Source organism: Anopheles aquasalis, chromosome 3, assembly GCF_943734665.1.
Source record: "Anopheles aquasalis chromosome 3, idAnoAquaMG_Q_19, whole genome shotgun sequence".
NCBI classification, from domain to species: Eukaryota; Metazoa; Arthropoda; class Insecta; order Diptera; family Culicidae; genus Anopheles; species Anopheles aquasalis.
In genome coordinates, this window is record NC_064878.1 from 62,193,549 (window position 1) to 62,211,048 (window position 17,500).

General features: G+C 49.8%; 4 protein-coding genes across 8 annotated transcripts in view; 3 read left to right on the forward strand and 1 right to left on the reverse strand.

Annotated features, from left to right (window-relative positions):
• The window catches only part of LOC126578327 (hippocampus abundant transcript 1 protein), a 25,663-nt gene extending 25,503 nt beyond the window's left edge, over nt 1-160 (forward strand). For all 4 annotated transcript variants that reach the window (XM_050240764.1, XM_050240763.1, XM_050240761.1 and 1 more), the window contains one exon: nt 1-160. This exon is cut by the window's left edge and continues 1,294 nt beyond it. The gene's annotated coding sequence lies outside the window, so the exon portion shown is untranslated.
• A 2,146-nt stretch (nt 161-2,306) lies between these two features.
• LOC126578328 (brachyurin-like) lies at nt 2,307-3,230 on the reverse strand. Its single transcript, XM_050240765.1, has one exon. It carries the CDS (start codon nt 3,228-3,230, stop codon nt 2,307-2,309), a length of 924 nt encoding a protein of 307 aa, XP_050096722.1.
• Nucleotides 3,231-3,614: 384 nt separating this feature from the next.
• Nucleotides 3,615-5,712, forward strand: LOC126576861 (brachyurin-like). Its single transcript, XM_050238163.1, has 3 exons — nt 3,615-3,665; nt 4,372-4,414; nt 4,838-5,712. Exons 1-3 carry the CDS (start codon nt 3,615-3,617, stop codon nt 5,710-5,712), a joined length of 969 nt encoding a protein of 322 aa, XP_050094120.1.
• Nucleotides 5,713-7,024: 1,312 nt separating this feature from the next.
• On the forward strand, nt 7,025-15,511 carry LOC126577193 (uncharacterized). 2 transcript variants are annotated; one of them, XM_050238648.1, is made up of 6 exons: nt 7,025-7,151; nt 7,219-7,417; nt 9,643-9,824; nt 10,398-10,644; nt 14,034-14,237; nt 14,587-15,511. In XM_050238648.1, exons 3-6 carry the CDS (start codon nt 9,715-9,717, stop codon nt 14,908-14,910), a joined length of 885 nt encoding a protein of 294 aa, XP_050094605.1. In that variant the 5' UTR covers nt 7,025-7,151; nt 7,219-7,417; nt 9,643-9,714; the 3' UTR covers nt 14,911-15,511. The 2 variants fall into 2 exon arrangements, with proteins under 2 accessions (XP_050094605.1, XP_050094604.1); XM_050238647.1 differs by having other exon boundaries at nt 7,033-7,151; nt 7,216-7,417.
• Nucleotides 15,512-17,500: the final 1,989 nt, after the last annotated feature.

Here is a 17,500-nt window from a genome sequence, read left to right on the forward strand (position 1 = left end):
TCGACGTGTGCGAGATCGCAGAAGTATAATTTTTGAGACCAACCTGCGGCGTCGTCGTCCGGTGTGATCTGTTCCGTGTAGCTATGTAAATAATTTTAAGTCAACATGTTTTGTATACCCCATTATCAAGGCATTCAACAGGCTACCGTAGCGCGAGAGAGAGCGAGAGTATTGATTTCGATTTCGAAAGGGGATCAACTCCCCACCTCCTTTTACCAGTATGTGCTCGGGGCTCGTACCCGTAGTGTTAGTGGTGGCGGCGCTCTTTCCGTGATGTTTCTCATTCAAACTTTGTTCTTAGCGCATATCGCCTTCCTTTTGTAGTCTCGGACGGTTACGTGGAGTTCGTGCGAGTTCTTCTTTTTGGTCATTTGATGGTTTTGGCGTACCTTACGTGCTACTGATCGCCATATTTATCTGCAAACTGTAAAGGAATATTGTAAAAACAAAACACATCCACAGCAAAACACAAATGACACCACTTGTAAATGACCGGCGGTGCGAGGTGGCGGGGGAGTAGTAAAGCAAACAGCAGCGTAGTGCGATACAATTTAACAATGCAGTAAGATAGAGCCTCAGAGAATGACCGAGGGTGGACCGAGGATGACTAAAGTATAAAATTGGCGCGACCGAGCGCGCATCACACTGTTAGTCCAAAGATTATGCATTAAAACTTGAGCGCTGGGTAGCAGAACGAGAGGAGCTATAGAGCTGCGCGTGTGCGTTTGTATAATAGCGGTCCCACCTGACCGACCGATGGTTGATCGGGGTGGATTAAACAAAATGCAGTTACAATTCATCCCTACACGTGCGGTAGCACGCGATAGTAGAGTGGATCGAATCAATAAGCATCATTTAAGTCTTTACTGTAATGAAGCAATGCAAACAAACAAACACACACCCACACTTTACTCTCTAGAATGGGGCTTCAGTAGAATGTTGCGTTGATTTGTTTGGGCCCTAGATTAATGCGTTTGTAAAATAAAAGAGAGCAGAAACAGATCTGCGGCGAAACTGCGTGCCACTGGTGGCCAGCATGAAAATAATCAAAATAATCCCCTACCCCCGTTAACCACGGTCGTACTTGCGCCCTAGGTTTAACTAATAAGCCGCTCACCACAAACAGTGTCATTTGCGAGCCTCTAGTTTGTTGATTCTTTCGGTTGGCGGCATTCCCCTTTCTCCCCTAACAAAAACACACAATCAATGAACACAACAATATCATCGCAGAACTGAAGTGTTCTGTGTGGCACACGCGTGCATGTGCAGTTCTGTTAGGGCCTTTCACCACCATGATTCACATGATGATTGCTCCATAATCCGATAGCGCCGCTCCGCCAGAGGCCGTAGTCATTTTCATCGGGCCTCTGGATGGTGGTTTGCATGATGCTCCTGCCCTACTTATCGAGATAATAATTACCATTTTACGGTGTAGGTCGAGAAGGGACGAGGTTGGAGTGTGAGTGTGTTGTTTTTTTTACTTTAAATTGGAGCCGTTCTATAGAACTTGTATTAGTGCGCTAGGGCTAACCGCGAGCTGCGAGGCAGCGGAAGTAGTTCCCAGACAAAGACAAGCCTAAGGCAGCAACAATATAGTAACATCTGAAAGCACCATTCCCAGCATGCATCATCGTTTGTGTCGCCAACGAGTCATGCAAAGCAAAATTCGCAAATGAACAAAAAACCAAAAGAAAAGATAAAAAATCGAGAAAAAAAATCCGAGCGACACGCGCATTGTTTGAGCGCCGTTGTTTGTCCAGCCCAGTTCAGTTAGATTTGTAAATTGTGTAAGTGCAACCAATTCTGACACGCACTGTGGACAACTTAGAAAACCAAACAGAAGAACAAAAACAATATAATAAAACCACAAGCAAACGAATGGACGACGAGGGCGAAAGTGAGGGCAAGCAGTGGACGAAGAAGCAGAGCGTAATGCTAATAACGATTTCGGGTAAAGAAATAGAGAGCTAGTGAGAAACGAGAGTAGAATGTGTCGAGATCCGGGCAGGAAGTTAGCCTGTTTAGTGACTGTGAGAATGTGTGCGAGCGAAATACTGAATGATAAGGCGTGTGTGTTGTGTGTGGCAAATGAAGGAACTGGAAAATGAGAGGATAGTGGAGGCGCGTGTGTAGGACAAACGAATGATAGCAGTGGAGCGGAGAGAGAGAGGAAAAAACAAAAATAAATATTGATAAATAATTTGATGAAACCATCGGCTTTGTTCTCCATTGTTTAACGTTTTACGATTTATTGCTTCTCTATGGGTTTTAGATGGTGAGTAAAGAAGAAGAAGGCGAGGGGCGGCTTACGGCTGTAGCACCACATCGGAGTTTTGTGCGATCCATTGGAGGAAGGAAGTGGTACGAGCGAAGACGGATGGCCAGTTGAGTTCGCAGCCAAGAGCGAGACCGAACGAGACGACACCGAGCTGGACGGTGGTGCCATCGCGCTGGATCGTCAGTGGGCCACCGGAATCACCCTGGCAGGCACCGCGACCGGCATCGCCGGAAAGGCAAATGTTCTCGGGCTGAATGACACCGGGGAAGCGCACAGAGCAAGCCAGATTGGTCTGGATCGGGTTGTTGACGTAGCGCAGGATGTTCGATGCTTGGGCGATGGAGTCCGAGAAGCGACCGAAACCGGACACCGTACCGATGAGGCCAGCGAAATCGTTGCCAACATCACTGAGTCGGGGCAGCGTGACCGGTTGGATGCGGGCGGTGAAGGTAACGGGCGAGACGACCCGTACGGTGGCAATATCGTAGCGGATCAGGCTGGGGTTCCAGTTCGGGTGCAGCCGGATACCGGAGTGTTCGAAGGCAATGCGCACCTGAGACGGTTCAGCCGGATTCGTGCGATCCTCGGCACCGTAGATGACGAGACCACCGGTAGCGACATCGACACAATGAGCAGCCGTCAGCACGTAGTTGGTGGTCAGCACGGAGCCACCGCACAGACCCTGACCACCTTCCATGTTGCTCAGCAGTGCAATCTGATACGGGAACTGGCCGGGCGCGGCAATGTATCCGTTGACGATGCGCGAGTTTTCGCGGGTGCCTTTCGGCATGGCGCGCACCTCGGCAAGGTACTGCTTCAGCAGCTCCTTCGGCAAACGGCGATAGAATTGTGGCATGCGTGACACCGGCCGTACCTTCGACCAGTCGATATCGTCGGTGGCCATCACGGCACACGCGACCGCGAGTAGCGTAGCGAACACGGCGAACTTCATTCTGCTTCCTTTCACACAGGTACTATCTCACCGTAACCGGGTACGGTTCATACTTATATAGCTGTCCAGCCTGCCAATTCTCTGCCATTGACGCTGGCGAGTGTCAATCTTTATGGCGGAACATTCGGACGGACGATAAGATGTGCGGCTACGTTCCCGCGAGAAGCAACCGAAGCTACGGAAGCAAGGTTTAGTAAACTAACTTATCGCTCCAATAATGTCCCCATCCGATACGGTGCACAATTTCTTCGTTAATTGGAAGGGTGCGTAACAGGCATGATAACGGGGCTACGCTAATCTCATCGATAACCATTCTTTACCGTGGATTATTAGGGGCTACCAGGCCCAGTGATGACGTAGGTTTTTTTGGTGGAATATCCAGCAATGCTGGCCCGGCCGTGTGATAAGCGGGTCAGTTTGCTATCGGTCGTGCGAGTAATTCGATTATGAGTAGCACGATCGGCGGTAAATCAGATTACTTACTCTTCTAGCGGAGTACAGGTGGCTTTACTCGATTGCTTGAGCCGTGGATTTGAGGAAACAGGGGTCGAGTAGAAGATGAGCTGAAAATGATGGACATTATTTTGCCCATTTGCCGATCAAAACTGTTGTTCGATTTCCGGGCAAATTTGTCTGTTTTAAGCCATCAGTAAGGTACAATAACTCAAGGACTCCAGCAATTAAGACTCGATAACCCTAAATTTTTGCGTTTCGTCATGTTTCTGGAATAGATTCCAGGGTCTAAGATACTCCATTGCACGAGTTTCTTATGGCTCAATATTCTATATAACATGTTAAAGATTAGTTTGAACAATTTTCGACCCACATAGCTAACTGGAGACGGTAGAAGGCAGAGGATTAGACAAAATGAAGTGAAAGGGTAGCGTCTAAAAATCTATAAAATTACGTATTCTAGTCCTTTTTTGTCGCAGTAAAATCATTCGAACCTCCTCCGAGGGTCCTGTGCAAAGTTACCGACACAAACCACCAGATTGCGCTGCCGTTTGTGAAGCTCTCAGCAACGCCACGAAACAAAAGCTTGCTTCGATTGGACGACATCCTTAGTAGGCTTCGCGTTGCGTTATTTGCACCGAGCTATGGTTATCCGAAACCGTGTTCCCCTCTCCGTGCCCGTGCAAAGTCATTCCTGCGGGCTTGCCTAATCGCAATCCGCAGTCTGGTGAGTAACGCAGCATTTAAACTCTGTCAAGGCCACCCCAAAAAAGAGGCCTGGGTCATGCGCGTGAGCCCGTGTCTACTGCGAGACGTTTGTGGAGCTCCTGGAAGAAGGGTCGAGCATTTGGCTTACCGATTACTCGACCTTTATCGCCAGACCCTCCCCGAATGTGATTCTATTCCTGTTATCAATCGTCGAACCGCATGTTCCAAATACGCACAGGATACGGTAGCTTAACTCTGGTCGATTATCAATCATTCGGTGCGCAAAACAAGGTAGGTAAAAGGTATAAGAGGTGGAGCGAGCGAATGTCGCACGTTTAATCGAAGGTAGCGCAAATCGGAAACGAACGTGAACGCGGCAAGGATGCAACGAACGGTGTTGTTTTTGTGGTTGCTAGGATTCAGTGCCGTCTGGTGTCGAGCAGCAGTGGCCAACGTAGCGATCGATTGGACGCAAGTGAAACCGGTGGAACAGTTGGATCATTACTGGGCACGCGTTCCAGCCGAGTGGCAGTTTCTGCGCAACGCTAGCGATGGAGCGAAGGCGGCATCGTCCGGACGCATCACCAACGGTGCAGAGGCAAGCCCGAGCCAGTTCCCGTACCAAGCCTTGCTACTGGTCGAGTTCGGTGCCCTGACAACGCTGTGCGGTGGTTCGGTGCTGACGAATCACTACATCCTAACGGCGGCCCACTGTGTTATGCTTGATCAGACGACAAAGGCCAGTGCTGGTACGGTCATCTTGGGTGCCCTCAATCGCTTGGAACAGGAACCGTCCCAGCAGCGTATCCGGTTCAGCCGAACGAGCATCTTCGTGCACCCCCAGTACACGGCCTCTAATCTACGCTTTGATGTCGCCGTCATGCGGCTCGGTTCAACGATAGTGTTCAACCAGTGGGTCCAACCGATCGCCCTACCATCGCGTAACGATTTGCGAACCTTCGAAGGGCTCATCGGCACGGTGAGCGGTTGGGGACGCACCAGTGACGCAACCGGTGGCTTCGCAACAATCCTTCGCTACACTCACAATCCAATCCTAAGCAACGGCGGGTGCATCGATCGGTGGGGTTCGTTGCTGGTGGAACCACAAAACATCTGCCAATCGGGTGATGGTGGTCGGTCGGCCTGTAACGGTGACTCGGGTGGACCACTGACCGTAACCAACGGTGGCCGTACGCTGCAAGTCGGTGTGATTTCGTTCGGACCGGATAATGGCTGCACTCGCGGGATGCCGGTGGTAATGGCACGAACGTCCTTCTTCCTCGACTGGATCGCCGCCAACTCGGATTACGTGGTGAGCTAGAGCAGTAGCGTGGTGTGGCAGCATAACGCCTAGATGGCTACTAGATACTAACTAGTTTTACATTAGACCGCATTCGCAACCGTTGCGAGTGTATAAGTGTAGATATTACGCGCAAGGCGCGAAGAGCGCGAGTTGGTCTAGAATAAATTATTTAAATAGTTGCTTCAGGGGGGACGGACGGAGGGACGAAGAAGACATGCATTCCTCCCCTGATAAGCACGCACACGAATCATTAAGCCCCAGCCGCAAGCCCATGAAATGAAAGAAACCGAGATTCGAGATGTTTCGCAACACATCTCGCTTGTAGTGTTCCACTTTTCACGGACAAATGGCCGCTGCTCGTGGTCCTCGTGGTGGCGTATCGAGTGCTGCCAATATGCACGAGTGCAGAAGGCAGGGAAAGGTAGACAGACGAACAGCAGCAAGCATCATAAGCCATCAAACCGTACCGTGTCAATGCCAGAACGCGTCGTCATAAATCCTCGCACCAAGGTTACGGCATAAATAGTCCCGTGGGTGCGCTCTCTAATCACTTGAAATTTGACGGATGGATGAACACGGAGTACGGAGTCTGTGGCTTGGAGGTATTTTTAAACGTCACAAAACTAAGCGCGCGCAGCGAAAGGTATCGCACGCCTCTCTTCACCAGACACAATGCGTGGAAGCTTGTCCATCTCCATGCGCGACCGGAAGAGAAATTCAACGGAAGGGGCCCCTTCTTCAGTCGATCTGGTGTCTCGCTGTTACAGCGAATTTGGGATGCAACCTACCGAGGGGAAGTGAATCACACTCATTTGTTCCCTTTATGTTTTATAATTTTATTTATTTATATTTTCTTTATTTTTAGAATGCCCAAGATGACTCGAAAGGACGATATCAATGCCCTCTGGCACGACATGGATCAACACGATGAATAACTTCTCATTTCGATAAAAAACCATCCATCAAGTGGAATGAAGAATGTGAAACAGAGAGACACACAGAAAAATAGAGATACCCGAGAGTGCCACGTCACCTCACAAAAGGGCATCCTGGCCTGGGTGCACCAGCCAGGTCAACATGCCAGGGAGCATGCCGTGTTGTGTTTTCACCTGAACCACCTGCACGATCGGTGAGCGAACGTTCGCTCTCGCCGGCGCTCGCCAGAGTGTCACTGACTTCCGTGCGCGGCCACCAATGCTCGCATGTGTATGTGTTTGCGTGCACGCGCAGACGCCGCAAGTGGCCGTTGCGCAAGACGCGCGATTCCGCGGTACGGGTGCGTACGTCGTCGGGTTCGCGATTTCATAAAATAGTCCCCGCAGTTGGTGACCGGTGGCAGTCAGAGCTCAGCACTCAGTTGAAGCGCTACGTATTACGTGTAGGTGTGTCTGCTGGGTTGTGGGTGTCTGTTCGTGCGTGTTTGTGATCAATAGAAGAAGCAACAACAAAAAGAAAAGGTTGGCACCGGTGGCACGCAGTGGCATCGCAGAAATCATAAAATTCGTTTCCCGTTTCCCGCAGCAGCAGCAGCAGCAGTAGCAACAGGAGCAGCAACTGCAACCAAGCGTCGCTTGTTGTGTCTGTACCGTGTGTCCTATCAGTGCCAGTGATTCCCCGGGAGGGGGTGCATTTTGTGTGGAGTGTTTTAGGGGGCTCTCGTGCCTGCTGATTACGTCGTGCACTGTGTTTACGTCTTGTTTGTAGCGTTTGCAATCACCAATAGGTAGGTTTCGAGGCAAGGGATTGATAAGTTATGATTCATAGACACACTTTGCACACTCATACTGGCATGTAGTGGTCCAGGATGATGAAGTAATCAAACAAACTCTGGTTTCATGCTGTTGAATATCGCGTAAGAACGAGAAGAAATGCTGCTGCACCAAAAATACGCACTCAAACACTCTGTAAAGCAACAAACACAGCAACAAAATCGAGGAACGGAAAAAGAACTTGATCGTACACCGATCGTACCGCCGCTACGTCAATCGTGGAGTGGTTTTTATGACGTTTGTCTGATTTTGTGTTGGATGCTGTTGGACGACCACACAACGTCGTGCGCCCCTGATCGTCGATGATCACGTAATATTTTTAAATGATGATCAATAACGCCATGGCAGACGTGCGCACACAATCAAGACCGATCGTGGCGAGGTGAGGCAAAATTTTTACTTCTCCCTCAAAGATAATGGACCAGTGGCTGGTGCCTTCAAGTGCACAGGTTCAACCAAACCAAGAAGCAATGCGTTTGGTGCGGAACATTTACCAGATGGTAGAACAAGCGTGCCCCAATGGGCGCGCACTCGTCCACCAAGACATTTGGCAAGCGCACGAACAGCGCACTGGTGCCGGACATGTCAGAGCGATAAAAATACAATTTTTGATGTGCTGCCCATCAAAGCTGCGCCACCTGTGTAAGGCCAGTCTGCCACAAAAACACATACATAGGGAGAGAGAGGGAGAGAGGGAGGATGCAGAGATTCACCGAAAAAGGCAGTACAATGGAGGCGCCCAGTAGCTTGTTCGTGGAAATGGAGGCGCATGGTGGACGGAGCTTTAGGCCCTTAGAACTAAAACTAATTCGCCTCTCTTAATGGAACACGATGGAGTGCAGTGTCGGCATCGACGGCGACCACCAATTAGTGGCCGCACGCGAGCTGTTGAGGGTGGAAACTAATTTTAGGTTAGGGTGACAGAACTATACGCACACATTCCTGTCGCTGCCAAAGGTTGCCACCGCGTTACAGGCCCCCTTCCTGCCCTTCCCAAGATGGTTTGAGTTCTTCTTCTCTGCGATTTTGCAACGCGTCGCTGAGGCTGAGTGAATGGGTCACCTCAATCCGCCGCTCGGTGCGGTATGTCTATTTTCGATCCCGTCCGACGGTCGACCTAAAAGCCAAACCACTGGTTCGTACCAGTTGACCAGAACCCAGGTTGGCGGGGGGCACCGAGTAGCCACCATAGCCATAACAAGTGGTGGAGCTTGTAGTCGCGGGATTTAAGTCAAGGTTCAGTCAAGGAACGGGGCCTCCGCTTTTTTGGGGGGGAAAACTGTACCATTCCATTTACCTCGCTCACCTCGATCGTACGAATCGTCGTCGCCGCCTGTAGCCGTAAAAGGGTCGGCATCGTTGTTTGTAGCGTGTCCCCCCCGGGGTTCTTCTTCATTTTCTTATTCTGCTGCTGCCTCCCTGGTTGTCTCGGGCTGCCAGAACGCCTAATTAAGAGCTCGCCTCGTTCTGTCTGCGTGCGGGTGCGACGAACGCGAGGAGCGCAAGGTGACAGTTGGTGGGAGTGAGTCGTCTTCGTCCGTGATTGACGTGCACGTTAGGAGCTCCCCTTCCCTCTCTCTCTGGCTCTCTTTTTTAGATGCACTTTCAGACCGTCCCGAACTTTAGGGAGGTGGCATCGCAAATGAGTTCGAGGCGCGGTTTAGCCTTTAACGTGAACGCGACCCCATAATGAGCGTCATTTCGTCGGAATTGCTGCACCATTTTCAACGTTTATGGCTTTTGCTTCGCGAGTTTGCTGGTCACCGGATGGCCGGGTGGGCGAGCTGGTTCGCAATAAACTCGAGAAACGATTCCAGTAATGCGCAGGAAAGACGATCGCGCGTAAGGTGGTTGTTTACGAGGATCGTAGCTGGTTAGCCAGCTGCTGTTGTGGGGCAGGAAATTGAGCAGCAAGAAAGGAAGGAAGGGAGCTGTAGTGTGTAAACAGAGTAAATGTTTACACGAAACTCCCGGAATGCCTCCATCCTGCTCCATCTGTCGATCCGGTTGACCGGCCATGATTGACGGTAGCCTTGTCCTTGACAGCAGATCGGGTGCGCATGTGTGCGTGGTCCATTCCATCATGGGGTCACGGTCATCATGGCAGGTGCAGATCATCGATCCCTACATCGAGTTCAGTGTTCACAGTTTCTCCATTTTACTCCATCTCTCTTTCCAGCTTCGCGCTCTCTCTCTTTCTCTTTCTATCTCTCTGTAAACCAAACGCGACAATCACAAAGCAACTGCCAAGATGAGCGCACGCCGAGGACTTCGTACGCGCGTCTACGACGCCAACATGAGCATGGTGGAGAACAACTACAAGGCGGCACTGGAGCGCCTGGAAAGGAGCCGTCGTGCCACGTAAGTAATGTCCGTTCACCTCCGGTGGTCCATCAATCGTGTCGTGTCGTGTCCAACCGCAACCGATGACGTCAGTGCCCGCGGAGGTCCAACCGGGCTGTGTAAACATAGATTTTTTCTGTTCGCTCCTTTTTCCGTGAATCTCCGCGGTTCAGTTTCCTTTGAGTTCGGGTGGCCGCGGTGTTGTTTGCCATTTGTTATGCTGCTTGTCAGGGTGGCCGCCACCGTTTTAGACAAATGAATGGAACGATTTCGCTTTCGCATCGTCCATTCGAGGCGTTGTTCGGGCTAGCATGCTCCATTAATCTTTTGTTTTAAAACGGTTGCCGGCTAGTAGTTTCTGGTTGTTTTCACTTTTCACAAGAGCTAGACCCCAGCATTGTGTAAACAGACAGTCGTTACGCCTGCCAAACTCAAGGTAAACAGTGCCCCTTTAGTTGACAAGTGGATCTAGTATACATGGCCTTTGTTTAGTGCAATAAATGGAGCAATTTGTTAGGTTAAACGTACATCTAAAACGCATTAAAGGAAATCTTCGGACGGATTTCTAATCACTCTCTTTCCTCGTTGCAGTTCTCTTGAGCGTGAAGCGAAGCCACGTGCCTCACCGTTCACTGGAGGCGCTTCCGCTGCTCTCGCCAACCGGTACGACTTCAACGGTTCCATCGTCGATGAGGAACTGCAGGCCGCCCGTAGCCGTGCCTCGAAGGTGATCCACGAGAAGTCGGTCATCGATCAGCGGGCTGAGCAGTTCCGCAGCACCAGCCTGGCACCGGCTCCCCTCAACTCGGTGCTGCTCGAGAACGAGTTCGACGATCAGGTGAGAATGAGACGGTTTCTGTTGCGACGCTCGTGGGTCAACCACAACAACAGCGTCATTTACGTGGTGCCACTGCCGAGCGATGCCAGCTACTTTCCCCGCTGCTACTACGACTACTACTCTAGCTGCTGCTGAGGTCCTGGGTTCGCGTGGCGAGCTGACATGTCTCCAGTTAACGCACCAGCACAATCACCACCACCACCATCAGACACGGATGAGAACAGACACTACACTGAACGTATCTTTAATCAAAATCCTCTAATTGTGCTCTCTGCCTTTCTGTTTTTAATCCCCTTCCACTATAAATGGCTAACCAAGTGTTGTGCTCCGATCTATTCTATTCAACTTTCCGTTCCCCGTTTCTTCTCGTTTTTCCGTACCACTTTCTTGCTGTTCTGACCGACTAACCGAGTAACGATTGGTCTTTCCCTTTTCCCTATCACTTACACAACGATCGTTAAATATGTTTCTGGAAATGCGCAATAGTTAAGCAGCGAGTTTACCGCGGAATGTTACTGAATGTTGTTACCTGAGTGTGTTGCGTACAAGTTTTTTTTTTATCTGATAAAGAAAAACCCCATACACCGGACTGAATGTGCAAATTGTAATGGTACAAGTTTTTCCAATGCTCTCCCAGCAAAAAAGCGAAAACAAACATTATTGGCCATAGGCAAAAACGACAAAGCGAAAACAAAGCGAACTGTTTTTTAGAACTTTTTTCCCCCCATTATTCGGCGCGCTAAAAATACAAAGCTAAAAGCAAACACGCAATCTTTTGATTGCAGCAAATCGAACGAAACCTATTCGGTTATAATAGCGAACGAACCTTTACTTTATAGATTAGAAGAATGGTTAGAATTGGCTAGCTCCAAATTTACCACCACGTAGTATTTACCCCTTTTATTTTTGGACGCTTTTTGAGCTTTGAATCTATTAAATTCTAATTCGAAATATTAACCAACAACTAAACATGAGTGTCGAGAGTCTCGAGGTGGATGATGTAGAATGAGCTTATAGAGAGCAAAAAGAAAAAAAAATGTTGGCTGTTTCCGTTCCCTTTTAACGCCAAGAAAAAAAGGAAAAGCGTTGCGATAATCTTATCAGTGTGTCGTTGACTAGCAAGCACACCATCGACACCACCACCACCACCATCTCTCACGATTACGAATGTGAATAAAATGTGATACGGTTCGGATTGCGTTCCGAATCTCTTAAACCTTATCTAACGGATTCCATGTCGGTGTTACTTGATGTTGTATCTATGTTCCGCTGTTCGTTTGCTGTCTACGGTCTGTCTCTCTCTCTATTGTCTGCGCTGCGCACGGACCTAGCTCCCGGGGCATCGACAACCGTAAGTTTGCCACGGTCTCGATTAGGATTTAGGGACACGGGATAAAATGATATCCGTTCAAGGTTTCTCATTTCTTTCATTCACTAGTACGCTACGCAACATTATGCACATTCGAGCTTTAGATTTCAATTTTACTTTCTTCAGAATTCCGGAAACGTATTTAACACCGCTAAAAATATACTAAACGTCTACTAACACCTCAACCGATAACTAAATGGTGGTTAGCATAACATGCAACGCATAACCTCACTCACAGCCACGGGCAAATCTGTCAAACTGAATTCTCATAATCACGCACATTCCTAAACATAGTAGGTCTTGCTGCTCTCGCATCCTCACAACCTGCGCTGATGGCCTTCTAGGACGTTGGGTTTGATTCGGGATGGTAAGCTGTCAACTAGCCTGCTGCTGCTGCCAGCCTCCGTTGACAACGCAACACAACGAATTCAAGGTTGACAAGTCGTTCGGCTTCAGCTTTGCGTTGCGCCTCTCGCAATATAGACACGACACCGGTTTGCTACGGGAATGAGCATGATTCGCACGAAAAAAAAAGGCCAAATGAGATCATCCACTAAGAATAAGGAGCATCGACAAAGTGTGTGTTTGTTTTGGCGACACAATGGCGACCGCGACACGACTCATCAGTTCTGCGCGATGCCATGAAATGATGCCAAAACAATCCGCGATCGTCGTCCCCTTGCCTGACGATCGTACCAACCACAACAACAACGGCTAAGCAATTATTCTTAATGACACCGTGGCAACCGCCCGCAAAATGCTTGCAGAGCAATGATAAATGGGGCATCCTCTCGAGAAGGAGGACAGCAGCGATCGCTTGGCCACATAATTCTGTCATCCCGAGACCGAAAGTCACATCAGCACATGCCACACCATTTGCAGCGATAATGAAGGTAAAGAAGAGAGCTTTATAGAGGTGCATTCGCACGCGGTGCACACTCGTCAGCTGATTAATTGTACGTCCGATAAGCGGTGGTTTGTCTTGGGACCCCTGCCTGGTGACTCAACTCGCTCAACAATCACCACAATCATTAGCGATATTATCTGTTGAGTCAAGTTTTATTTTCATCGGCGAGAAACTCCTGGCTCGCAAAAAAAGAAACATAAAAAACCGGCCGCTTCCGGTCAGTTCCTCGGCCCGCTCGGCCTAAAGTCCAATCGAGTGGCTCTCGTAGGGGTGCCCATGTTTAACGCTCCTTTTTCCGTGTCCGCCGCAGGAGAGTTAAAAATAAAACCACCACGCACCGCAGCGCAAATGGCTACCGCGCCGCCTCTACGAGTACCGCAAATTCCGTACAGGATGATGGCAGGGTTCTACGGTGTAGTACTCTACGCTCACTGCCGCTGCTGCTGCTTCGATGTCTGATGTACTCACTTCACTCCCGGCACTGGCACCGCCACCGGCGGTTGGAATGCGCCCGGTCTTTTGGCCTTATTGTTGTTTGCCTTCTCGGTTACTACAGCGGCGGCAACGGCTCAGTAGTAGTAGCTGATGTTATCTACTGTCGCTGTCACTGTTGCGATCGTCTTCACCATCGTCGTCGTCGTCGTCGTTGATGTCGTTCTTAGCGCTGAATGGGTGACTAATGGGCGTGACAGCACTCCGGAGGAACGCTGTGCAAATCCAACACACGCGAGTACACACGAACATTTCAAGTCTATTTTCATTAGCATGGCACCCGCACCGTTCCGCTTTTATGGCCCTGGGGCGCACAGTAAAATTGTGGGTTTTTCATTCATCTAGCGCGCGCCGGATAATAATCGGTCATGATCCTCACGTTTATAGCAACAACAGGAGCGAAGGTTTTACGATTTCGAGGTGATGGTTCGAACTCTGCTCTGACGTCTTGCGTTGTGAAGCAAATACTAGCCTACTAAGCGCCAGTTAGTGGATGGTGTGACGTCGGTAGTAGGCTTTGCATCAAATAACATTCCCAAGAAAGGCATTCTCGGTCTGGCATCACGTTTAAAACACAAATGGATCCGCAAAGCAAACGACTCATCGGTTTTCGGTTTGCAGGTTCAGGCCACCCTCGATCGGATCCGGGCAAGCAAAACGCTCCTCAGCCAGCTGCAGTCGGATGATGCGCTGGAATCGTACCGCAGTGATACACGCTCGAAGCTGAGCGAACAGACGGCACGGAAGCTGGCGGAGAAGGCTGTGTCGAACTATGACGACGAGGAGTTTGCATCGACCGGTATGACCACGCGGAAGGCACTTAAGGTGAGGGTCGCTCTCTAATCAATTACTTACTATCGGAATCCCAACTAACGCCAAACGTTGCTCGTAATACGCTTTATTAACCACAAAACCTGCTTTTCTTTCTTTACGCTTTTTCTCGCTTTGCTTCGCTTGCTCCACTCCCAGTTCAAGTATCGCAAGTTCCTGAGACACCTTGACTAGGATCCAAGACACCCTAGGGATCCAAGCAACAGCATCTTCTTCCAGCATCCCTCTCTTCGTGGTTTTTGCTTGCGCGTCCTGCTCTCCATCCATCCATTCTGTTGCCGGCCAAACCAATTTGTCAACCTGTTTTTTGTTCCACTTCCCGTTTTTCTTTCACGCTGAGTAGATTCGTGCGACGAGTGAGCTGCAGAGCACGACCAAGAGCAGCAGCAGCAGCAGCAAGTGGCAGGACGAGACGGCGGAATCGTACGCCAGCAAGCGGGCCAATGCGACCCGGGCCCGGCTCCAGGACATTGATCAGGAGATTGAGGATTTCGAGCAGAAGCAGGCGGCCCGGGCACGCCGCTCGGCTCAGCTGAAGCAGTTGCTGGCCGAAACGGCCGCCGAAGACATTGTACCGGCCAGCCAAAGTGCCCACGCGGACGGTACCAAGATCACCACCGGGGTGGTCAAGTTTAAGTCCACGCAGAAGAAGATGGTTAGCTTTTAAGGAGGGGCCAGGACGAGAGAGAGAGAGAAAGAGCGCGCGTATGTGAAGGTTCTGTTGGATTCTGGAGGCTGTGGTCCTCCGCTCCCATTCTTTCTTCTTCCTCCATTCTCCACTCCATTTTGTGTGTATGTGTGTATGTGTGTTGCGCACTTCTTTAAATACATTACGCGATCCCGTAAAGTGTTAGGCAATTTTAGCTGGTAAGAGGTTGTAGTTTCGTTTCGCAGAAAAAAAGTCAAGACAGCCCCCGCCACGGGAAATCGCCACCACAAACCCCTCGCACCGATGTTCCGATGACGCAGGCGGCAATCGATCATCTCGATCACTCCCGATAGCAGCCGCAGCAGCAGCGTCTGCTGGCAGTTAGTAGGAAGTGGCATGTTGACGACTTAAAAATACCACATTCGCGAGTCGGACCGGCGTTCCGCGTTAGATTACGTCAGACAGGCGGACGGTCGGTGCCGCCCTCACGTGTTTGCCGGTGCTCTATCTGTGCGTGTGCTCGGGGAGAGTGTTTGTGTGCCAAACCAAGAGGTATCAATGGAAGACAGCGCGAGAACAGGCGAAACGGGCGTATATAATGCATAAAATAAATTATGTTTATCTAGCTGTGGCTTGTTGCGGGTGTTTTTTTTCTTTACTCTCGATGTGGGATTATAGAACGGGGGTTTATTTTGGAAATATGTGGATCCGTTTTTTAAACACGCATCGGAAAATACCGCTTTTCGTTTGTTTTTCCTGCTTCACGTGTTTTCTTTTGCTACTACTCAGCGTTTTAGTACAATTTTCCGAGAAATTTAGAACAACCGTGAATCTCCTGAAGTTATGCAATGTGCGAGAACAGCGCCATCTAGAGGAAACCTATTTGGCGTTAATTAAAATCAACCGTTTTCTTGGAGGTTTTGGCGCGTGTTTGGCGGGTCCTTCTTAGGACTTTTTGTACCCGAGATCATGTCCTTTGATTAGTTTGAAAAAGGAACGAGTTTATAGAAATTATTAGCAAAATGAAACCCAATCCAATATCTGTCAAAGATGAAGGTGACTCTTCAATCGATTTGCTTGCTCGAAGAGGGACTGTTTTATCTGTGACCGGCGTGAAGCAACTAATGATGGCATTGCCCCAGCAAAAAAGAGCTTAAATCGAAAATTTGTTGCTCCCACATCTCACCGCTTGCTAGTCAGCTGCATTTGCTAGTTAGTCGCATGATAAATGCATTCACGATTAGTGCACTACTCGTGGCAGAATCTCGTGGCTACTATCTACTGCATGTCACCATCATCAGGTACACAGTGCGGCCATCTTTATGAGGAGACCAACTGTGGACAATTACCTCTAGCTGTGGCATCTGCAGCCAATTGTAGCTTGGGTGAGATCCTATATTTATCTAGAATTAAAATCGCGCGCAAACCGCTGACCGGATAGTGTACAGCGCTGCACCATCGTACCGCGGTGCATATGCGAGAACGATAATTTACTTTGACTTACCCGTGCACTAAATATGGCAGCAAAGCATCCGACCGTCCGACCGGGGTCATCTCTGTCGTCATTAGCTACTGATGCTACCGCTGATGCTGACTCATTAGCCTCGCCATTAGACGGGCACAACATTTGGTGCGCATAATTCACGAAAAAGGGATTTCGCTGGCCTACAAGTGGCCACACTCCAGGCCAGTGGAATGCGCACCCGAAGGGAATGATATTTTTATGACCTTCGGGACCAGGTGCGGCTCGGCGGATCCTTCAGGTAAGTCCCGGGGCCCATCGATGTGACGCTTTCCTGTAACGGGCAAAGGTGAGGGGTCACAAATGTCACACACAGCCAGTGACGGCCGCTCGTATGTTCTGGCTCACTTTTCATCGACATCGCGCTCGTCTGGGGCGCACCGTTTGATGAGGAATAATTTATGACCCCCTCTCATCACGCCGGTGAAGAGAGGCCAAGATGGATGGCAGGCTGGGCAGGATGACAGAACCGTGGCCAGTGTGTTTTGAGGTAGAGTTTTTTGGGGATTTTTTTTCTCAAAGTTTTCCACTCCGAAAAACACACATCTTCCCCAAAAAGGAAGGTGGGACAGGGGCGAACCGGCGAATCATCCCCTAATGGACGTGGAATGGCATCGTTTTGGGTGAATGACACCAGCCAGCTGTTTTGCGTCAAGGTTTTCGGCCCCTTTTTGAGGGGGGAGAGCGCGCGCGTGCCACGGAACTACATTACGCAACAGCAGAGGAGGTAAAAGGAGAGAGACAGGAGCGAAAGCGAGATTGAAAAAAGATAAAAATCGGCGGCAGCGGTCAAGCGTGATGACGTGTCCATTTCAATCCGTGAAACTATCTTATTTGATCGAGTTGTAACGCTCATTCGTGACAGAATCGAGTTGGACAACCCAAGCACAACAAAAACGAACGCACATGAGCTCATGGCCAACCGAGATGAAGAGCAGGAACAGGAACGTTGCATGCGAAGCGATACCAACCGCCTTTTCCTGCTTGCTTTGGTGCGCAGAAGGTGCGCGACCAGTTTGTTTTGAATCTCAACTCACAACTCACACTGCGACTGACGTGACGTGGCACAGGTAAATCGGTTTTGAT